The sequence below is a fragment of the Balaenoptera musculus genome, chromosome 2 (assembly GCF_009873245.2).
Source record: "Balaenoptera musculus isolate JJ_BM4_2016_0621 chromosome 2, mBalMus1.pri.v3, whole genome shotgun sequence".
Classification (NCBI taxonomy): Eukaryota; Metazoa; Chordata; class Mammalia; order Artiodactyla; family Balaenopteridae; genus Balaenoptera; species Balaenoptera musculus.
The window spans coordinates 90,147,621-90,170,474 of NC_045786.1; the positions used below are offsets into that span (position 1 = coordinate 90,147,621).

General features: G+C 49.4%; 2 protein-coding genes across 15 annotated transcripts in view; one reads left to right on the plus strand and one right to left on the minus strand.

The window, feature by feature from the left end:
- Positions 1 to 4,398, plus strand: part of ZNF106 (zinc finger protein 106) — a 61,224-nt gene extending 56,826 nt beyond the window's left edge. For all 3 annotated transcript variants that reach the window (XM_036845121.1, XM_036845123.1, XM_036845122.1), the window contains one exon: positions 95 to 4,398. In XM_036845121.1, the coding sequence (XP_036701016.1) occupies positions 95 to 151 (57 nt within the window). In that variant the 3' untranslated portion in view covers positions 152 to 4,398. The remainder of the gene's footprint in view (positions 1 to 94) is intronic.
- A 129-nt stretch (positions 4,399 to 4,527) lies between these two features.
- The window catches only part of LOC118891308 (calpain-3), a 167,131-nt gene continuing 148,804 nt past the window's right edge, over positions 4,528 to 22,854 (minus strand). For 10 of the 12 annotated variants that reach the window (XM_036845127.1, XM_036845133.1, XM_036845126.1 and 7 more), the window contains 18 exons: positions 21,795 to 21,878; positions 20,810 to 20,895; positions 18,580 to 18,657; positions 17,633 to 17,793; positions 16,247 to 16,416; positions 15,895 to 15,906; positions 15,040 to 15,248; positions 14,246 to 14,282; positions 12,462 to 12,479; positions 9,019 to 9,132; positions 7,961 to 8,038; positions 7,181 to 7,238; positions 7,018 to 7,082; positions 6,464 to 6,532; positions 6,296 to 6,374; positions 5,958 to 6,074; positions 5,573 to 5,631; positions 4,528 to 5,163 (listed from right to left, as the gene is read on the minus strand). In XM_036845127.1, coding sequence (XP_036701022.1) covers positions 5,137 to 5,163; positions 5,573 to 5,631; positions 5,958 to 6,074; positions 6,296 to 6,374; positions 6,464 to 6,532; positions 7,018 to 7,082; positions 7,181 to 7,238; positions 7,961 to 8,038; positions 9,019 to 9,132; positions 12,462 to 12,479; positions 14,246 to 14,282; positions 15,040 to 15,248; positions 15,895 to 15,906; positions 16,247 to 16,416; positions 17,633 to 17,793; positions 18,580 to 18,657; positions 20,810 to 20,895; positions 21,795 to 21,878 — 1,521 coding nt within the window. In that variant the 3' untranslated portion in view covers positions 4,528 to 5,136. The remainder of the gene's footprint in view (positions 5,164 to 5,572; positions 5,632 to 5,957; positions 6,075 to 6,295; positions 6,375 to 6,463; positions 6,533 to 7,017; positions 7,083 to 7,180; positions 7,239 to 7,960; positions 8,039 to 9,018; positions 9,133 to 12,461; positions 12,480 to 14,245; positions 14,283 to 15,039; positions 15,249 to 15,894; positions 15,907 to 16,246; positions 16,417 to 17,632; positions 17,794 to 18,579; positions 18,658 to 20,809; positions 20,896 to 21,794; positions 21,879 to 22,854) is intronic. The other 2 variants (XM_036845137.1, XM_036845132.1) reach the window with 2 other exon arrangements.

Here is a 22,854-nt window from a genome sequence, read left to right on the forward strand (position 1 = left end):
ATCTTAGAATGTACCTGTGAAGCTCCCTGGCTTTGACTTTCTCTTGTCCTACTACCATCCTTTCTCTCATGGGCCCTTTTCCCTTTATTCCTAGGATGCTGCAGGACACATTGAACGACATGCTGAGGATGACAGCAAAATTGATTCATGAAGTTTTTTGCCTCCCATGTTGGGAAGTCTTTAGTTGAACTAATTTCACATCAGCCCCTTACACAGGCCAGTGTCTTCCCTTCCCTAGTGAATCAGGGAAGAAGAGAGTGGTTACTAGCCAGGCTTACCACTAGCATAAGTCTGGACCGCTCTATGGGATGATAGGTTACACTTCTAAGTTCTTGCTGGAGGTTTGTCAGATTTAAACAGATTTTTAAGGAACGATACTCTTCTGGGACAGCATGGCATATAGTAATTTATGCTACTGGTGTTCTCCAGATGTTTATTAAAGATACAGATCTTAATTGGCTACCCGGTTTGACCCTAATCATATGTATATTTTATTGATTTCAGTCTGTGATTTTTAGTTTCTGTTCTTATGATGGTTTAAACCTATAGGCAGGCTTCTAAGTACAAATTTGTCCAATGCTAGATTTTTAGGATCAGTTTTAATTTCTCCTTAATTATTACAATCAGTTAATTGTAACAGCTGGATATTTAAATTGGAAGCAAATAGTTTCCTTTCTTAACAATTATGTGCAGTGTGTTTCAGTATGCTCTTTGTAGATAGACAGAGCTGGCTTTAAATGCTAAAGGGACACACAGTAGGTTTTTAACAGTTAGAGTAACTGCTCTGCTGATTATATTTTTGGAACTCAGGCAGCAAATCACGTAATGACAAGTCCTTACAGACAGTACTTCCTATTGAACTTCTGCAGATTTTGATAGAGTGCTCAGTTCAAGGCAGTGCATAGACCTAATGTCTACTTGGAAATCTCACTGTTAGACCTGGGCACTCACTGCAGGCATTGGCAGGCTGTTCTAACTGGAGGTATAACCTTTATCTCTCTTTCCAGCTTCTGACTCTCCAGGCGGGCTGTGGGTTTGAAACCTTTTCATTTACTACATTGCCAAACCCCACTCTTCTATTCTCTGGCTGTGCCTAGACTGACAGTAGCCATCATATACTTCATCTGGGCTCACAGGGTACTTTCCACCCACCCGCGGTACCCAAATGGGGGAGTCAGGATAAAGCATCTGAATATAGTTTTCAAGGCCTCAAGCAGGCTTCTTAAAGACCAATGTCTTGCCTTCACCTCCCCCACTAGCTGGGAAGGAAGGGTGGAGTAGGATGAAGGGAAAGACCCTACCTGTCCATTGAGAGCAGCCAAATGAACAAAGCCTTCATGAGACCGCTTTGTTTTTGGATTTTCTCTGGACTCTTAAGAGAAGCCATGGAGGTGTTGCTTTCCAGCCTTTTGTTTCTAGATTCTCAAAACTCTGAAAGATTCTACAGAGAGAGAGAGGAAAAGGGAGAAGAGCCCAGCGCCACATACCAAGCTTCAGATGTGATGCCTGTTCTTTCCTAGGACTGCAGAGCATCCAGGTTTATCTCCACCCATCTTAGTGCACACACTTCTACTCACATGTCTTCACTCAGGCTCTGGGGCAGGGGGACTTCCCCAGGGGTTCATGGATAGGTTTCAAGAGGGTATCCAAACCCCCTGGAATTGTGTGTAAGACTAAGTAGGTGTTTTTTTTTCCAGGGAAGCCTCCAGTGGTTATTACTGGATCCAAAAAAAACCATTAAGAACTAATCTAGGAGCTACATCTAGGTAATGAATGGCTCCATAAGCTATTTACTTTTGTCCTTATGAATGGCAGAACTCTTGTGTTGACCACACTATTGAGATTTGCATGATACTTGAGAGAGAACAGAGAAGATCCTGTTGCATAAAGTTTATGTGTGCTGTTTCTGTCTGAGAGCAAGCATTCCCATCTCTCACCCCATTTCCTGTACAGGTGACCAGAGAAGCTAAGCTGTTCTGTGGGTTTGGGAATGGTGATTCCCAGGAAAGTACGTTTGCATTTATTGCTAAACCTGGCATTTTCCTTTGGGCTGAAGTGAACCCACATTTCCACGTTGGCTGGGCAGTGTGCTGAGGAAGTCTTGCATACTCTGTTGCGTAGGTGCCCTTCTGTCCTGCCTGAGGACATGTCTGAAAAGATGAGAGTGGTGGAGCCTCTGTACAGCTAGAAGCGGGTATGTGAGGTGTTGGGCAGTCATGGGGAACTGTTGTAGGTATGAACAGACTGATAGAATCAGTAAAAACTGATTTGAGCTTAACTTTCATAGAATCGTGCACAGTCTATCTGCCTTTATGTGTGCAGTTGTGGATGTTCCTTGTACATGTGTATGCGCGTGGGCACCTATGCTTGTAATACTTTTCCTCATTTCACAAGAATTTTCTTTGAAGCCGTGGCAATAATGTTTTTGTTTCAAGAATGTGTAAAATTCGTTTAACACCAGGTTAGTATATTGCCCTAAATGCAATGTTGTAGCCATCTGTTTAGAAATAAAGGCACCATAAGCATCTTGGCTGCTTATGGTTGTATGTTATTACTTTTAAGTGTCTTGAAAGTTATGCAAAAGTCTTGTTTTAAGTCTTCTGCAATGTCTTGGCTGATTCTGGCCTTCTGTTCCCCCTCAGAGTAGAGCAGTGGCTCAGGGATTTGTGTTGGCTCTGATGTTTAGTACTTAGTTGAGGAAGGAAATTGTTACATGACCTGACAAAACACAACTCATTTCTTATAAGGAATTGGAGGCCATTTTTAGAATGTTATTTTTAATTACTTGTGTTTACTTCTAACAGCTAGAAGACAAGAAAACCATAGCATAAATCCTTTTGTGTGCATATGCTAGGGTTTTAATGGCAGTTTATTCTGATGAAATATCAGTCACTTCAAGTTTTATCCTGAAGTTTTAATCAGGTTCAAAATTTTGGTATACTGCTCTACTCAGTATAAAGCAGTTAAACACAATACAAAGTTATCTTGACCTGATGTTACTTGAATTTGAGAAAACGTCATTGCTATTACACTCCTGCTTTTGTGGAGAATTTTTTTCTGCCTCAGAAGAGTTAGCAGTTGAGTGTTTAGCTCCTGACCTATCTATAATTTATAGGCAACATCACTGCCATTTAAGTGATTATTTGCCAAACAAAGGGTTTTTTGTTTTTGTTTTTTTGGTAGATTATACAGTGCACAACTTTAGTGACTAGGTATGTGGATGATTTGGTAGGAGTAGGTGTACAAAACTTAGCGGAATGGTATGGTATATTTTATGGAAGAGAATTCATTGGAGGGGAAATGAAAGTATATTGTGAAGTGCGATTTAAACAGCAGGTACCCTCTGGTTTGCAATTTATATACGCTGTCTTATAAATTTTGTTCCTGTTACCTAAAGGAGAACTCCTAAAACTGTTAAGAAGGCCATGCCTGCCACATTGTTAAAACAGTGATTTTTATCCCTGCCCCAAATCATCAGATTCCTCAGGATTTCAGAGAAGCTGTCTAATGGTTAGAGTTAGAAGCTGTGGTAGAGATGATTTGGGTTATACTGAGTTCCATATACAAGTGGATGTGAAATCCTGATTAAACCAAACCTACTGCTTACCAGACAATAACCTCTAACCTCACCTCCAACCCCCAAGTATGTGGCCTTGCTGGGTCACATGGTGACTAACGTTTCCCAGATTTCCTCTAAATTCAAGGTAGTAGCCCAATTGAATTGGGGGAGGAGGGAATCAAGGAGGAAAGGCTGTTGAAGATCTTTCTCCTACTCAAGAGAAATATATGCCCTAGAGCTGTGCCAGCACCCTTGGTGTCTGATTTTTTTTTTTAATTGAATATGGGTTAGACGAATGAAATCAGATGACACTTGACTGCAAAAATGTTTATAAGCAAATAGCTTAGCCTTCTTACATTTTGGTATAAAGCTGCAAACTTCCTAACTTTGTAAAGCAAGATATAAAGCAAATATAAGGGGAAAATAAAGTACTTTTACTAATTGTTTATTTTTGTTACCTTATCTGCATATTCATAGCCAAACCCTTCTTTTCCACATTGGTATAGAGAACAAGAAGGAAATTGGGTAGAAAATGAAAGATGGTTGTAGATATGCCACAGATCATGGTCCAGATAAGCTCGGCAGACAGCTACGTATAAGGATTTGTCCAAGGTCATACAGTAGGTCAATATTAATGGAGGAACTAGGATTAAACACTTTATCTCTGCTCCATTACACTTAGGTAACTGGCCCCTCTGGTTATAGGTGACCCATTTTGTCTTGATCTAGACACCAACAGCTATTCCCCTTCCTTTCCTCATGTATCTTGGAAAGTATTTGAGTGATTCCTGTGCTCAAGAAATAGCAAAAGGCATGATTAAAGTGGGGTTTAGGATTTATTTGTGTATGTGTGTATTTTCCATTGCTGTGTTCTGAAACTACGGCTCTCTATACATGATGGGTAAGATTGGAGCTACTTATCCCTGCTATGGCTGACATCTAAATGTGAGAAAACAAAACACGATCAAGCCAGCTATACAGGTGCCTTTATTTAGATCAACTTTTTTCAAAATGCAACCAAACTTATGAGTCAGATAACCCGAAGTGTCCAACCCTCTTCCACTGAGCTAGTTTACTCTGGAGCAGGCCCATCCTGAAACAGTCAGGCAGAACCAAATGCTCATTGGGCTGCTGTCCCATGAGTGGGAGAATATAAAGGTGATAGAGGGCTCTAGCACCAGGAAGTGTTGAGTGCCACTGGCAAATGCTTCTGCGAACAGCCGAGGGCAAGCTAAAGGGAGTATTTGCTTCAGAGCTGAGGCCACTCAGACTCCAAGCAAAGCTGTCACTGGGCCGTGGCTAGCTGAGGCAGACAGAGACACTTGCCTCCATGTGGCACAGGGACAGAGTTGTTCTCCCTTCCCCATTCCTTAACTAAAGGGTGAGGCTGGGCATGACAGATGGACAGATACCCTGAGGCTGAGAAGGAAGTGAGTAGAGGAGGAACAAGACCGATGAGGTGCCTGGAGGTCTGGGGGCGCAGCTACTGTGTCCTTTGAGGTAAGTGGCTCTAGCTCTGTTGGGTGAAATTGAAATCCTGAGTGATCCTGCATGGCCTTGGATGAGGCCAGCTTGGTTCAGGCATACATGGTGAGCTGCAGCCACTGAAAGAGGAAGTCCCAAGATCAGAATGCAAGCAAGAAAAGAAAGCCCAGCCCTAGGGATCTAACAGGGTAGAGGAAAGGGACAGCCCCAGCATGCCAGACACTGGGAAGATTTTCTGAGAAGCAGCGGTTTACTGCATCCTTCCCACAGATCTCTCCTAGAAGGTACATATTTTCCAGCATAAAGTCACTGTAGAACTGAGGACTCTTTGGAGCCTTCCCCCAGTACACATTCCCTATGAGCCACATCCTGCTGAGCCGTGAGCTCCCCTTTATGTTCCTTTCCCGTCCCATCCCTCCACCACCGTTGGGAAGTGAGGAGCACATAGTGTGTCCAGTCTTCCTCATGGATTCCTCTACCTCGAATTTTAAGGTACAGGGGGATTGTACTGCTTCTATTAGGCTTTACCTCTAGAACGTTGAGTTTGATGATACCGTCACCATCCTTGTCAAATGCATTAAAAGCTCCTGTGTGGAAGAACGCACAGGCCAGAGGCCAGTTAAAGGCTCATTCCGCCTCCACTGCTCTACCTTTTCTTAACAGGACCATGTGCTCAGTGCTGCTCTTCAGCACAAAAATCTACCAGGCAAAGTACCACCAGTAACCCTCCCTTTGCCATCCCATTCTGAGCCTAAAGAGGGCCTTCACCTTTGTTCAATCTGAATAGAGTAGATTGGGATTTGTCCAAGGTCATACAGTAGGTCAGTTAGTGGAGATTCCCGCCACCACAGCTGTCGCTGCAGGAGAGGGGGCAGGAGGGGCAAAGAGAGCAAAAGGGTAGCTCTCCACTTACTGAACATGCCCTCCAGCCTGACGAAGCAGCAGATGAAACTGTCGAAGTCGATGTTCATGTACTTGTCTGCATAGCGCATGGTGATGATGTCGTAGAGCTGGTTGTTGAGGTGGAAGCCTGTTGGGGAGAGCACAGGAGAGGTGGAGGTAGGCTTGGAGTCCTCAGGCCTGCTTGCTATCTCCCCTGCCTCCTGGTCACTCTGTGGCCTGGGAGAGGAAAACGAGAAGCCCTTTCTCATTCCTTTCTCCAGTAGGGCCCAAGCGGCCCCATCCTCCCCTCCCATTCCTGCTCCCACCGGCTCCAGTCCGCATCCTGGCCACCCCCTTTCTTCCCCACACCTGCGTCATTGACTGCATTTCGCATCTCGTAGCTGTTGATGGTGCCGGATTGGTCTGTGTCATAGTGCTTGAAAATTTTCTGGCGATAGAAAATTTGAGGACAGAGGTCCCACACTGAATCTCTGAATCAGTCCCTTCCTCACTCCCACCTTCGTTCTCTCATCCCACCTGCCAGGCCTTAATCTTCTTCCAGAGGTGATGGAACTCTTGCAGGTTCAGTCTCCCAGAGCCGTCTGTCTGGAGCAAGGAAGTCAGGGCTACAGGGCACATGGCAAAATCCCCCTGGATTGGGAGAGGGCTTTCTAGAGGGCTGTGCAGGGAAGGTAGCCCCATAGGAGAGCTTTGCCCAGGATATCCCATTCTGCCCTGTCCTGGTATTTAACACCCGCCTCTATGCTTCCTGAGTCAAAATTAATGCCTGCTCTATAACCCAGGGAACCTTTCTCCTAAGGACCACTTTCGTTAGGCAGGGCCCCAGGCAGAATCCCAGGCCTGAGGTTAAGAGCAGGGGCCAATGTTCTTCCCAACTGTACCTCCTCCAACAGCCCCTTTCAGACCAGCAGCCAGGAAGTTCTAACTCAGGGCCTCCTTAAATCTTTCCTCGGGCATGAATTTGAGCCCCTCTGCTTGACTGGGTCCCCCCCCCCCATTGTTGCCCTAGCCCCCAGAGGCTGCACAGGGGCTGATGACAGAGGCTTGGGAAGGGGTGGCAGGAAGGATACGTCCATGAGAGCAATCATGCTACGGCAGGACTCCAGCGTGAAGCCTTGTGTCTTCAGGTCTTTATCTGGGAGGTGTGGAGAAGAGTGAGGAGCTGCTTTCAGATAACCGGACACACACTGCCCCCACCACCCACCTGTTTCTCACAGAGTTTGAGCCACTCACGTTTGTTCACAACTCTGTTAAGGATATTCTTGAGCTCATCTGCACAGACCTCCATGTCCTGAGGAGGAAGGGAGAAGAGAGTCATGGTTCAAGAGTACAGCAACTGGGGCTTCCCTGGTGGCGCAGTGGTTGAGAGTCTGCCTGCCAATGCGGGGGACACGAGTTCGAGCCCTGGTCTGGGAAGATCCCACATGCCGCGGAGCAACTGGGCCCGTGAGCCACAATTACTGAGCCTGCGCGTCTGGAGCCTGTGCTCTGCAACGGGAGAGGCCGCGATAGTGAGAGGCCTGCACACCGCGATGAAGAGTGGCCCCCGCTTGCCGCAACTACGGAGAGCCCTCGCACAGAAACGAAGACCCAACACAGCCATAAATAAATAAATAAAAAAAAAATTAAAAAAAAAAAAAAAAAAAAAAAAAAAAAAAAAAAAAAAGAGTACAGCAACTGATGGAGCATAGGCTTTGCAAAACAAATCCCAGCTGTCCATGGTTGTAAAGTCCCTGTCAGGGCTATTCTGTCATGGGGAAGCTGGGGCTTTTCTGAGGAAGACACACCGCAGCCTCAGCTGTCCAGACTTCAGTGGGCAGCTCAGAGCCACCCAGTGGGTGTGTTGGTCAAAAACTCAAGGACTTCACTTGTGGATTTCTGCGCTACACTCATATACCCTGTTTCCACCAAAAGCCAAAATGACCTCTACTGAACCATAATGAAATAACTGGCAAATTGAGCAATTAATCAAGGAGAGGAGTGTCTGTGGGAGCCGGGGTTGGAGGTACTCACATCGCCTGCTATCTGCCTGAAAATGTTCTGGAATCGCTGCTGTTCCTCACTTTCCTGGTCAGCGTTGCTGGGCTCTGACTATGGAAGCGCAAAGGAAAACTGGTTGGTGAGGACCAGGGAGATGGACAGACCTGAGAGGAAAGTTCCTTCTGGACTGAAGGAGCCAGGTGCCTAAAACAGCCCTAGGTGGCAGCAGGAGCTGGGTGCAGGGCAAATGCTCTTCTTTCTCAGTTGAACCTGGTGATCTGGAGTGAGAATCGTCTAGGCCCAAGTGACCCTTCACTCCATACCCCCGCAGCTCAGACATTCTAACCAGAGGAGGTATATTAGCTTTGCAATCATGTAGACAGCCCTCTTGGTCCTCTCCCCCCATCCCCACCAGCTAGAGCCCTCTCCACTGTTTTGAGCCTGACCATCCCAACCAAACCAGCCCCAGCATGACAGAGGGGGCCAGACCAATCTGATACCTCCAGCTGCCTCTGTCATCAAGGCCAAATCTTCAGAGGACCCTCCTCCCCTCCCCACTCCGTTGCATGGGCACTACAGGATAGAGATAGCCCTGGATTTATCTGTGGACTTTTGCCTCTTAGTCTAACCTCCTATAAGCTTTATATGACCACCTCTCCCCACTCTAACACCGTCCCCTGAGCTCTGGAGGACTCCATTTCTGGTGTCATCCCCCTTTTCCACTACTATTCTTTATCCTCCCCATTGTTAATGACACCAGGAAACAGGAGTTGTTCCATCTCAAGCTGCTTCTGTCTTAGGCTTTGCATCCCTCTTTCTTTCCTGGCTGGATGGGCTCCAGTGGGGAGGCTCAGCCTGTCCTTCCCAGGCCTAGGACCAGCTTGGTGTGGCAGCCAACCCCAAGACATTCACCCAAGCAGCATCCCAAATTTTAGGAGAACTTGATGAGAGAAAAGGTCAGTGGGACAAACCCAAACCTCTAGATGTTAAAGGGACACCCCACCCCTGTGGCCCCTCCAACCCCCATGCACCCCAAGAGGATAGACCTCAGTTGTGTGCTGGCTACCCCACTCATGCACATGCTCAGACACCTGTGGGGATTTCGCTTGCTTATCAGGGCTTGTTTTATCTTTGCCCTCCTCTGATTCCTGGTCCACACCCAGCTCCTTGTTGCTGTTTGCTCTGTCTGAAACGAAGATGATAGGCTGGAGAGAGGAGGGAAGTGGGGAGGGGGCAGGAAGGAAACGATGATTACTGGCTGAGCGGGCACAAGGAGGCAACCTCCCTCCTGGACCAGCTTTGTCCAGTGAAGAGGGAAAGAGCAGAGTCGGGAGTTCCTGAACCTCGGTTCAACCTCCATCTCTGACACTAACAAGCTGTGTGACTTGGGGAAGGATGCTAAGTCTCTCTCGACTTCAGTTCCTTATCTCCTCATGGTAGAATTATGAGGATTAGGCAAGGTAGTTAGTACACGTGAAAATGCTAAGAATGCTAAAAGCAGCATGATCTAGTGCAGTGATTTTCAAGTATTTTCTAGATTTTTTTTTTCAAATGGAAACCCTGTTCAAATTAAATTTCCCCAGAAGTCATTAAAAACAGAGCTTCTCTGCTTAATGAAGAAGCTCTTTTCCCTCAGCATCCCCACCTCACCATGGCAGCTACTGAGGCAACTCCAAGGAACCTCTAGGACTCGGCAGAGGACACATTGAAAAAAGGGCTCTGATTAATGGCATGGTCAGTGAGTGAGGTCAGAACACTTGGCTGGCGTCCCGGCCGTACCCCTCACATCTGAGAAATATCCTCTGGACTTGGTTTACTCATCCATTAATGGGGATGATAAAACCTGCTTTGCCTTTCTCATTGGGCTCTTAAGGGGACCACATGGGATACTGAATGTAAAATTGTATTGCAAAAACATTTAAGATGCTACACAAATATAAGGGGTATTTGCCAGACATGCTCATGCAAGTGAGGAGGATATAAAAGGGTGGAGAGCAGCTGCCATGCTGTGCCAGTGCTGGTTGGTGTATACATCCCACAGGGAAAGCCAGAGGAGAAAGGCTAGGCTGGTGGCAATCAGAGTCTCTCAGAGCAGAAATGGAACCTGACCGCTCTCTGAGTCCCCATTTGCCTTTCCATACTGTTCGTCTGGGACAGCACAAATGGACAGACCTATGGAAAGAGCTTCCCGGGCTTTGGCTCCCAGCAGGCCCCAAATACCTTGGCTTGTTCTGCCTTCCAAGCAAAGGGTCTTGTTCAAGTAACTGATGCTTGTAGGGAATCCCAGAGCAAGTGGGGCTCACAGTCTGAGGCGGGGGTGTGTGCCCATGGACATGGTGTGGCCATGGGGCACCCCTGCCAGGCACACATCTTGGGGCCCAAGTGTGGGTCTGGGCAACACAGGCAATGGAGTGTAAGGGGCCTGCACCAGAGAGCTGAGGGCAAGAAACATGGGTTTTGGAGCAGACAAATATGACTTCCACTTCCATTAGTTGTGTGTCCTTCGGCAAGTACTTCTGAGTCTTTATCCTCGTCTATAAAAGGGGAATCGTAACAGCACGTACCTTGTAGATACTGTTGTAATGAAAACAATGTATATTTTACCCCCAGCACAGTGCCTTAATATGCGGTGTTAGGTGCTTAGGTGCTTGATGAATCTCAGCTCTGGTCTGCATCAGCACCAGTGCTTGGAGGACCCCTGTGATGGATCCTTCCAGACGCTGTCAGGAACACTAACACCAAACCTTGTCTGATAGCCTATGGCTACTGCTCCGTGGGCTTGAGGATGCCCAAAGGTCCGTCATTTCTGGATGGCACTCTGGCTGGTCAAACCAGAATTCTAAAAGGGGCACCGTTATTGTAGGCACTACCACCCTGAAGACTATGGGGAAGTTATGGGGTGAATGGAGCAAGGATGGGGTTGATTACAGCTGTAATCTCGAGTTCCAAAACCACACAAGGGAAACAGTGACCTTGGTCTCAGATGGAAGCTTTCATCTGAGGCCCCTGAGATGCTCTTAGCACACATGGTCACCTTTAGTGATGGTGTCCTTACAGCAAAGTGGTCTTAACCAGGACACCCAGGAGGGACTATTCCTTAAGACCCCAGGAGGGGAAGCTGCCCAGGTAGCTCTCCTCATTTCTCCCCTTTAAACCAGTCACATTGAGCAGCCCCTCTGGGGCTGTGCCAGTGAAGCTTCTCTTCCCTTTTCCCCTTTGCCGTCTGGACACGCACAGCAAGCAGAGTCCATCAGGGCCCATGACAGTGACAGAGAGGTCACTGTCTAGGAGGGGATTTGCAACAGGCTTCACCTGGAACAAGAGCCCTGGCAGTGACAGCCCCTCTGGGCGTCCTCACCACCCCTTCCGCAGAAAGCTAAGAAAAAAGGAGGAGTGGGGAGCAGGCAGGGAAATAGAGGAGGGAGAAGGAGCCGTCCTGTCTGCAGAGCAGGCAGCTGGCGTCACAAGGCCCTCACTCTCCATGGAAGTCCTCACACAACTCTCTCACTGTCCCTTGAGGAACAGAACCCATTGCCATTACCCGCAAGAATCAAGCCTTGCTTAGCTTAGCCAAACCGATTTCTGAGAAAGAAGAGGTGCTCCTTCTGGTTTTTGCAGGACCCCCATGTCAGGCCCATTTTCACTGGAGGGCCATCCTCTCCCTCCCTCTTATGAGCGGGCAATATAACGTGGTGGTTCAGAGCACAGACTGCAGAGCCAGACCTCCTGGTTCCAAGGGCTGGCTCTGCCACTTACTGGCTGTGTGGTCTTGGGCAAGTTAGTCAATCTGCCTGTACCTTTTCTTCCTTTGAAAATGGAGATAATAGTAGTACAGGCGTACCTTGTTTTATTGTGCTTTGCAAATACTGCACTTTTTACAAATGGAAGGTTTGTGGCAACCCTGTGTTGAGCAAGTCTATCGGTGCCATTTTCCCAACAGCATTTGCTCACTTTGTGTCTCTGTGTCGTTTTGGTAATTCTTGCAATATTTCAAACTTTTTCATTATTATGTTATTTGTTATGGTGGTCTGCAGTCAGTGATCTTTGATGTTACTACTGTGACTTGCTGAAGGCTCAGATGATGATTAGCATTTTTTAGCAATAAAGTATTTTTAATTAAGGTATGTACTTTTTTTTAGTTTTAATGCTATTGCACATTTAATAGACTACAGTATAGCATACACATAACTTTTATATGCACTGGGAAACCAAAAAATTCATGTGACTTGCTTTATTCCGATACTCGCTTTATTGTGCTGGTCTGGAACTGAACCTGCAATATCTCCGAGGTCTGCCTGTACCAATCTGATAGAGTTGCTGTGAGGGTTGAGAGAATCCATGGAAAACACCTAGAAGAGTGCCTGGCACATAGCCTCCGCTCGGCAAGCGTTAGCTATCGTTGCTGTGTACCCACAGATGCCACAGGAGCTCAGGGAAGGAGGTGGAGGGCTGGGGGGAGGGGCAAGTCCAGTGCACGCATGCTCATGCGCACACACACGCCGTGCTTTCTGCCCACTCACCCTCTTACACCCACCTTGGGTTTTTTCTTCTTCTGCACAAGGAAAGGAAATAATAAATGCAGAATAAGTGAAAAGCAAGTTCCCAGAAAACCCAGTGGCTTTTGGCTTCCCTGTGACCTGGTCCTCAGTGTGGGGTGAGGTTCCAGGGTCCAGAAATCCAGGTCACATGGAGCCAAATGGGACTGAAGGGTGAAAGGAGAAGAGAATTCTCCAGGCTCAGAGACTGGCGGCTGCTAGGGCTTTGCTTCTATGGTCCACTCTGCTATTGGACATGGCCAAGGAAGGGGATCTTCTGGCAGATGTTTTGTATTTTTTAATGAAGTTGGTTACTAAAACACCAAAAAAAGTGGCTCACCCAAACTGGCCTGAAAATGAACTTTATTTGACTTACAGAGTTTTGGGTTTTGTTTTTTTGGTAAAATTAGACGGTCTGGCAGGCTGCACGGGCCTGTGACCCCCTGTGACAGCAATCCAGGGAGCTGGGAGCAGCAGCTCTCTGCACCCTCCAGATTGCTGCAGACGCCACCACACCAGTTGCCTCTCCGACACTGAAACCAAGGGGCAGCTGAGAACTACAGGCAAATACACCAGTGTAGGGACACCAAAACCCCCATGCCTGCCTGCTCCACTCAGGTAGGTGACATGCCAGTCCCCGTAAGCTTTTGAGTTTGCAACGTCTGATAAATACACTGATTACTGACATTCAAAAGATGAGACTAGCACCAAATGCACTTAATACTAAAAGCAACGTCTGTGATAATTCAGAAGGCACTTGGAGATCTGCCACTAGCACAGGGTCAGGATTAGAACCATGAGTGTCACTACCCAGAAGACAACTCAGTGGGGCATTTGCTGTCCTCTTATTGGCCCAGGACACACCCACAGAACACAAGGGACAATTTATTAGCCAGAGCCCAAAGTCCAAGGCAGTCACAAGACTGCTCAACACAAGGAAACCCCAACACACACCAGCTCTGTGCATCTAACCCTGGGCCTCCCACCCTGGGGGACAGGCCTCGGCATGGGGTGGGGGAGAAAGCCTGAGTCTGGGCTCAGAGAATCTGGATGTGAGCTCCAGCCTTGCCATTTACAAGCTCTGTGAATTCAAGGGAGCCATTTAACCCCACTGAGCCTCTGCTTCCTTACTTGAAAATCAGGGAGAATGACCTTATTATTACATGTCAGAAACCTTGCAAGGATCAAGTGAGATGACACATGTGAGAAGTACCTTGTAAGATGTAAAACACGTAAACAATAATCACCATTTAAGGGCCCGTGCTTTGCCAGACCCTTCATGTACATGATCTCATTGATTCAAAGCTCACAAAAGCCTTGCAAGGCACATATTACCATCCCTATTTTACAGAGTAGGAAACTGAGTTAGAGGAGTTACATAACTTGTCTAGGTCACAGAGCTGGCAGGTGGAGGACCCGGGTTTTGACGCTGACTCCAGAGCCAGTGTAGGGCTGGTTTTTTTCTATGTGAGATTCTAACTCAGAATCCAGAGCTGGCTGCTGCTGTTGTCATCCCTTCCTGTGGCCTTGATCCCTCCCCCTAACTGTTCAAACTGCTTCTCCTTCTAGGACTCTCTTCCGTCCTTCTAGCCCCTGGACTAACTAAATATCCCCAGGACATAAGTCCCACGACTTTCAGGCCATGCCACACAGAAATTGCAGTAACACGGAGTAATTGCTCTGCACACCCCAGACTCCCACGTCCCTCTGCTGATAGCCACTCTCCCCTCCATCACCCGCCTGTGCCCTGGGCCTTCTCACACGTAAGAGCCAAACCACTTACCACTAGCCGATCCACGGAGATTGTATTCTCAACTTCCCTGTGAGGAACACAAACACGAGGGTATCTCAGTGTCACCAGGAGTAAGTAGGAAGCACAGAGGGGATTTGCTCAGGTCACCTGGCTTCTCAGAGTCAAGTTGGCACTGTCCTCAAGAGAACCCCAGGAACTAACATCCTCCACCACAGGTATCATTCCCTGCAGCCAAGTGCAGACACAGGGCTTCCTGTTGGCTTTGTCCAGATTTCCCCAAATGCATTACCCAGCCACCTATCCATGGACCTTGTGCTTCTTTTAGGGACAGAGGTCAAAGTGGCAGGACCTATGAACTCATCTCTGATGACCAAGAGGGCAGGATGTGGCCTTGCTGGCCTCCCTGGTCATCCTAATCCTAAAAGTTCAATCACCCCCAACTGCTCCTATCCCTCTTCCCACTTTATTTTTTCTCCTTATCACTTATCTAAATCTAATATACTCTATACTTTTTCCTGTACATTGTCGTCTCATGCTAGAGTGTTAAGCTCCATGAGGGCAGGGATTTCCTTCTGTTTAATTCACTGCTCTATCCTCAGTGCCTAGAGGAAGAGTGCCTGGGACATAGCAGGTGCTCGATAACTATCTGTGGGATGGATGGATGTAGGGGAGAAGTGGCCAGTGGCTTGGGAACAGGGGAAGAGGTACAGCCTGGTCAGCATATCCCAGGACTCCTGGAGGAGACCTGTCCAGCTGCCTCACACCTCTAATCTCTGGAATGGGCCATGTGGGCTCTTAGGGGGAAAAGCCAGGCTGGGACTCACTCAGAGAGGTTCCTCTTTTCAGAGAAGACCCGGAGGATGAATTCTCCCTCCTGGTGGGGCTTGTAGGTGGAGGGCACAATGACGTACTCGCTGGGAGGCAGGCGGAAGCGCTCAGACACCTCCCGCATGTTGATGTAGGTTTTGCTCCTGGCCTTGGAGGCGTTGTACAGGAAGAAGTCCTTCTGCAGGTGCTGCTTGTTCCCGTGCATCTGAGGGAGAGAAGAGCCCAAGGGACCTGAGCCCCTCGGGAGGGACGCCCTGCCCTGCTCACAGCCCTCCTCCAGGGAGTCCTCCTTGCCGATTCCCTGGTCACCCGTTGCACAGTCATGACCTACCGACTTCTAACTCCTAAGGCCTCGAGTAGTTCAACATCCCTAGAGCGCCCTACTCCATATCCCCTTCCTTTTCTGTTGTGATCCAGAAGTGAGTGTCAACTCTGGCATCCCCCACTCAGGGCCACTTACCACAACTGCCGCTGCTCAGCTCCAGATCACCTCCAGGCTGGGGAAGGACCCCAGGGAGGCAGGGGGAGCTGTGGCTGGGGTCTGAGGGAGGCGATCCCTCCACCCCAAAGAGGGCAGTCAGCCTCAGAATGTGTCTGTGTGACCCTGTGTGTGAGTGTGAGCGAGTGTGTGCGTGTGCGAGTGTGCGACGGTCTCTGGCGGGAGGGGTGAAAGGGAACATGGTAGGGGCGGTGGTCAGGAGGCCCTGGCTCTGGAGCTGAGTAATGAGGGCAAGGCCCTCTCCTATCGTAGTCCTGCCCACAAACCCCACAGGAGGCTCCCCGATGTGCCACAGGTGGACACAGGCCCCCGGGTAACGCTGCACGCACTGCTGGCTGCTCCACTTCTATACCTCTTTGGGAACCTTGGGGAGAAACAGAAAAGGAAGGTGCTCAGATTCTGTGATTTCAGATCTGAATGGGGATAGAAAGCTTGCCAAAAGGGCATGCTAGCAATCATAGAGCAAATGCAGGGGTCTGACTCCCCGTGTACCTACCTGGATAGCCCTGGCCCCCCTCCACTTCCCCTACATGGGGTTTTTTTTCCACTCGTTACAAACTTCTAAGAGGTTTTGACACAAGTGGGCCCAATATCAGGAGTTTGGGGGGATCATGGGTATTGGGGAAGCCGGGGGACCCCTCGGGAAGCCCCCTGAAAGCCTCCTCCTTGAAAAGGTGGTCTGAAGCTGGTCAGGGACGGCGCACCTCGTAGATGGCAAAGCCGATGGTGAAGAGGTTGGCCCCCAGCTTCCGGTCCTTCCGCCGGTTCTTCTGCATCAGGGCCACCAGGAAGCTGCAGATCACCTCGGAGTCGTCAGGGTCGTCGTCCTCCTCCAGGAGCTTCAGACGGTACTGAGGGTTGGTCCAGAAAGTGTCTGTGCCCCGCGGAAAGGAATTGTACATTCAGAGCTGCCTCTCAGAGACAAGGCAGGACGGGAGATGAGACAGAGGGAACCTATTTATCTCTATCCCTCCACACCTAGGTGCTCAAATATGTACGGAAAAAAAAATGATCCAGGCATTTGTCTAATTGTTTGGTGTGTTGGGGGGGGTGGCCTTTACACCTGTATACAGATGGAGCTGCACTGATGCCTGTGTGGCTCCTCCTTCCTCTCTGAACTTCCATTCTCTGTCTTTGCTGATGGTTTCACCTTCCTCACCTGCCTCGTCAGTGTTGTTGGTCCCTGGGATTTGGTCCTGGGCCTCTTCTCTCACCCCATCATTCTACCTCCCTAGGCTGTCTTATCAACTCCCACTTTCTAACTGCTCCCTGCACGCTGGTGACGCTTGAGCTGCAGATCCCAGCCTCAATCTCTCTTTTGACTCTCTCCCTTTGTCCCTTTTATCTTTCTTTTTCTCTTCCTCCCTCCCTTCATCCCTTCTTCCCTCCTTCCCTCCTTTCCTTCCTCTCTTCTTTCCATCCTTTCTTCCTTCCTTCCACAAATCTATATTGAGTCCCTATCGTAGAGTCAAGTACCATTCTTATCTGTGCATCCAGTTCTCTATCACACATCTTCACCTGGATATTTACAGGTGCCTCAGACTTCCCATGTCCCAAAGTAAACTCCCCTCCCTCCCCTCCCCTCCCCACAACCGACTCCATCAAAAAAAAAAACAAACAAAAAAAATCACCGATTGTTTTTCTCTTGTGTGTTTCATGTTACGTCCCTGGCACCGTCTACTCAGGCTCCCAGAGTGGGAATCTTGAAGTTGTTCTTCCTTCTCCACATCACCCAGTATTCCCTCCCCTCAACCTGCCCCATCCCCCCGATCTCTGCTGCTCCTGGCTTGGCCTAGGCTTTCCTCATCTCTGGCTTGAATTCTTGCAGAAGCTGCTAACTCAGTCCTCCAGTCCCATCCTCAGCATTATGAACACAGTCCTGTTCTGACATAATAACCTGCTTAAAAGTTGTTACCAGCTCCTTAATGCAAACTCCTCAGCATGGAGGTGTCCTTCTCAGTAAAATGGGGACAGTTTAATAAGATAATGTGTGTCTGGGACTTCGTAGAGACTCAGCAAATGCTAGTTACTATTCTTCTACCTGGAACTTGTTCTGCTTGGACCCTTCCCCCATCCAGAGCATCTCCCACCTGGGAAGTTGCGGCAGCCTCCAGCAGAGCAGCCCCTCACCCAGCGGCCCTCGTTCACGGACACTGTCCAAGTCTGAAGCTTGTCGGACTCCAGGGCATCAGCTGTGAGGTTGCAGATCTCCAGCTTTGTGAAATGGTAGATGAAATCGTCATAGGACATCCTGAGAGGTTGGAAGAAGAGAGAGACCCATATGGGAGGCTGGGAAAGGTAAGACTCCAGGGCTAACACAGAACAATGAAATAGTCCAGAGGCACTTGGTCATGATTCTAGAGAGGACCCTGTCCTTCCTTTTTAGGGTCAGCACTGTCAGTTCTGATGTATCCCTTGCAATAACGACTCAAACTCATGTGTAATTGATGGGAGAGCTTGGCAGCAATTCAGTTCTCCAAAGTGTTACTGTGTGCCCCTCCACTGGGCTCAGGCACTGGGCCAGGGGAAAGAGAGAGAGTTAGGGAAGGACAGACGATTAAGCAAGCAATTTTAAAGGTGATGAGTATCACAGATAAATTAATCCCAATCCTGAGGAAAACAAGGGGATCCTGAAGAAAGCTCCCTTTAATCTGAGACTTGAAGGCTGAGGTAGAAATGATCTGAGTGAGGGTGAGGGGGGCATTGACTGAGCAGAGTAAGTAGAGCTTCCTCGGCTCAGGAAACAGCTCCGCGGAGGCCGGGAGGGAGCAAGTGGCTGGAGCAGCGTGCGTGGTGGAGGGGCACAGAGAGGCGGGAGCCACAGCGTGCTGGCCCGGTCCTGGGCTCAGTCATCACCATGACTCTTGGGCTCCTCTCAAAACCTCAGTCTTGCTGGGTCTCTGGCTGGATTTGGAGAACAGGGCCCAGATGTCCCAGGGGCTGGAATCTGACGGCCACTGTCCGGGGATAGAGGCCTGAGATTTCAGCTCCCACCCCGTCCCTTACCCTGCAGGGTCCTTTTGGGTCCTGGACTCACCAGAACTCTCCATCCTCTGTGACCTGGTGTTGCAGACGGGCCTTCTCATTCTTGCCCACAAAGCTCCAGTCCTTCCAACTGGAGGGAGAGTGGAGGAGTTAGGGAAGGAAAAAGAAAGGGAAGGCCTGGTGTGAGTTGGGACAGGAGGTGTCAGAGAAATATCAGTAAGTTCAGAGAATAGGTCATCTCCAAACTGCAGCCAGCGTGAACCATCGAAATGCAAATCTGATCTGATACCCTCAGTGTAAAACCCAATAATTGCTTCCCACCATCCTCAGGATTAAGACCACGCTTTTTGGATGGTTTATAAGGGCTTGTCTCTTCTCTGGCTGAATCTTTAACCATTCCTCACACTTTAAAGTTAGGAGTTGGGCTCTGGAAATAGGTAAACTGGGATTTCAATTTAATCATACCAGTACTAGCTGTAACCTTGGGCAAGTCACTTCACCCCTCTCAGCTTCTGTTTTCTCAACTGCAAAAGGGGAATGATTATATCACCTACTCACAGGGCTGTGATGAGCAAGAAATGAAATAACGCATGCAAAACTTTTAGAACTGACCCGTCATCTAATAAGTAACTGTCTTGAGTTACTGAGAGAAAGACCAAACATGTAAACTTCTCCTTCCTCCTGCCACCCCACGAAACATCCCAGTTTTGTGTTTTAAAAGACTGGGCAGTTTTACACACTCTTTCTCCCAAAGAAGGAGGAAATAAAGCACATTTGTGTTTCAGGCATGTGGAGGAGAATGAAACTAAACTAGTTTGGAGAGGTAAGGGATTGAGGAAGTGCTTGGAACCAGGGAATACCAGAGGGGAAGTGGAGATTCCTGAGACCAGCAGGAGGGACACAGTGGTGGGGAGTGGAGGGAGGGTCTCCTTGTGTGACTGAGGCTGGGCCCCACTTGTCAGCAATCCCTGCAGTGGAGGTGTTGGCAGAAAGTGAGTTAAGGCCGGACACCAAGATCTGAGACTGGAGGACACAGCGAGGGTCCCTGTGGGTGACTCGGGCCAGTGGAGTGGACAACTGATGGGGCACCGAGGGCCTTCCCAGAGCAGAGAGCCTAGTTCAAATGCCACTCCCTCCAGGCAACTTTCTACCTTCCTGTCCCACCCAGACCAGGAGAAGGGCTCCCTCTTTGTGACCCTTGCCATAGCATTTCTCTCAACGATTAGTGTTTTTCTGTCCTTCCCACTGGACCTTAAAGCCTACAGGGCAGGGCCTGAATCTCTGCGTTCATTTCTAAGTCCCCAGACAGTATCATGGGGCCTGGCACATACTGCACACTGAGGAACTGGGGATTTGTTGCACGGATAAGAGAAGGGAACGGTAAGGAGACCAGGAATCAGCACCTTATCGGTCTACCAAGCGAGGCTGCCTGCTCACGGAAGGGCCCCAGTGCTTAGACCTGTGCTTGGGATTCAGTAGGTGCTCAGCGAATACTTGCTAAGTGAATGAATGGCCGAATGAACCAGTAATTACGGTGCCCTGAGATGAGAGGTATGTTGAGGTAAGCCAGGGGCTGAAGGACACACACAGCCTGGGTGTGGTCCTTCCCAGCTGCTGAGTCCTGCTCTCCCCCGTTGGGAATAAAGGAGCTCCAGGGCCTACTCTCCAACCAGAGAGGCGGGGTCAGGAGCCAGTGATTGGCGTGGGACAATAAAGGCTTTGTGAACATTCTGGAGCCTTCATAGCAGCTTCCCCAGGTGTGTTATTTTTGCAGCCCCCAGTCACTTGCTCTCAGTGATAAGCAGTAAAGTTCTTGCAAAGGGCCTGTGCATCTCTTTATGGGGACAGTGAGGGAGAGGATATCTTAGCACCGGTTAAGCGCTCTTCTGACACAACCGCATTTTCTCCTCATAACAGCCCACCGGGTAGGTGCTAACGTTGTTCCCATTTTACAGATAAGGCAACAGAGATTCCGAGAAGGGAAGTCACCTGTCCAGTCCAGACCCCTGCATCAAGACTCCCCTCCTGCCTGGACCTAGCCCAGGCTTTCTAGACATCTTTCCTTTCCAGACAGTGGCCATTAGCCAGCTCTCTGGATCCCAGGTTCCCGTGGCTCTGCTCCCAGCCCTTCCCTGAAGCCCACGTCCCCTCTTCTCCTCTGCGGATCCTTGGTTTTAAGGGTGATTTTAGACCAAGCATTTGTAGTACTCTTGTGGCTCGGTACCCAGCCCTGCCTTGCCCCAGGCCTTGTTGTCCCCTATTCGTGGGGTCCCCTCACCCACCTGTCACTCCAGGAGCCATTCCACTCCACCTGGCCCCAGGGGTTCCGCAGCCGCACCAGCTTCACTTTCTCACCCTTGTACAGGGCCTTGAGCAAAGAGAAAAAGCTTTCTCCCTTTGGGCCCTTTCTGAAAGGGGGTCTGCTGTCTTGCCCTGAGGGCTGGGGTGGGAGTGGGGAGAGAATCCTGTACAGGGGGCTGTCCTGCCTGGCCCCGGTCAAGGACACTAATCACAAGTCCCCTGTGGAATGGCAGGGTGATGGGTCAGAACCTTAGGGCTGAGTCTGCAGGAGTCAGGCTTGGCCACCACCTTGCCATCTTCTAAGAAGTGATTTTCCCAGCGAGCATCTGGCCATTCAGAGCTTTGGGAGAGGAGGCAGGGAATATAATGTAGGGCTCTGCTAGCACAAGGTGCCCCTGTGTGAATTAGAATAAAACGCCCCTGCTGGCTGAGGAACTATAGAAAATGTCCCTTCCAGATGGATCAATCAGAAGAAGGAGCCCTTCCTCCTGGTTGCTGCATGGGCTGCTGCAGACGACTGCCCCTCTCTGCCCATCTCTGTGAACAGGGCACAACTCGCCCAACTGTGCACAAGGGGTCTGACAAGGTTCCTGTCTCTGACGTGACCCAGTGAAGGCCAGACATCCCAGGGGAAGCAAAACCTTGGAACTGACCATGAAAAACAAGAAACACAAGAGCCCATGATATCAACTTCATAAAACCAAAGTGCTTTCTATTTGTTCTTTGGAAATGTTGGGGCAATTGCTATCTTTAGCACTAAAAACAAACATAAACTGAGCACCGTCTTGTGGCAAGATCCACCTACCAGTCCCAGTGGCCTCCTCCAACCCCAGGCGCTCGGCCTGAGTGCCTGATTGGAGGCAAATTCTACAGATGTGAAGGGACACAGAAAGCCAAGTCCTGACTTCGGGAGGTTCACCCAAGTAGCCCCTCAAGTCCCGTCCCGCCGAGCCCCGCCGGGCTCACCTCCTCCAGCCCAGTGACTGAGTAGGCGTGGCCTTTGACCAGCCCGCAGGCCATTCTTGTCTCGTACTGAACTGGAACAATTGTCTGTGGAGTGAAAACCACACAACCTGTCAGGGGTTGCTGCCTGAGACAAAGTTCACACTGGTTCACGTCCTGGGTTCTGTGAGGACGAGGACTCCTCCACGCCCTGGAAGTGTGCCTCCCAGCCGTGAGAAGGCCCTCACTAGCCCTTGCAGAGAGCCAAGAAGATGCAGCCCAGACAAGTGGTTTCCCCAGACCGTCGGAGAGCAACATGGAGCTGGGGCATGAGGTGGGTGAGAATGTGCCTGGCCCTCCTTTCTGGATCCCTTGGGGTCTTTCAGAGGAGGAAGTGGGGGCAGATGGAGGCTGCCCTGGATTGGGATCCCCTTCCCCTGAGCCCACCCAGGGTTGACTATTCCTGGAAGAGAAAGGGATTGAGAAAAGGGGGTTAGACGAAACATGTCGGTCTAACCCTTTATCTTTACATCCCCTCACCTCCTCCACAGCCCCCCAGAACATGCTCAAGAAATCAAAAGCGCCCAGGGAGAGAATTCGGAGGAGGCCAGAGGAGAGTCCTGCTGAGACGTGACCGTGCCTCAGGGAGCAGCGGTAGCTCTTCCATTTGAGATTTGCAGCCACAAGAGATCCTCGGCAGAGGGGTAGGATCACCAAAGCCCAGTGAGCCCTAGACGGATCTCTGTGGCTTCACTTTGCCTGATAGCATAACAGCTTTAAGAGGAGCAGCCTGGAGGCCTTTTCAAGGTGAGGGGTGTGTGGAGGGCCAGGGCTTTTTGCATCTCAGCCTCTTCCAGATTCCAGTCTTTATAGGACCCAGACCATGCTGAAGAGAAAGGGAGGGGGGCAGGAGATGCATGCATCTCTCAGTTCTAGGCAGTGGGGGGAGGGGAGGGGGGAGGGAGCCACTTGAAATGACTCTTGTGGCATTACTTATGCATACCTAGCTATTCCACTGCTGGCCATCTGTCCTAAGGAAATCATCATGGACAGACATAAAGATGTATCTTATAGGATGTTCATC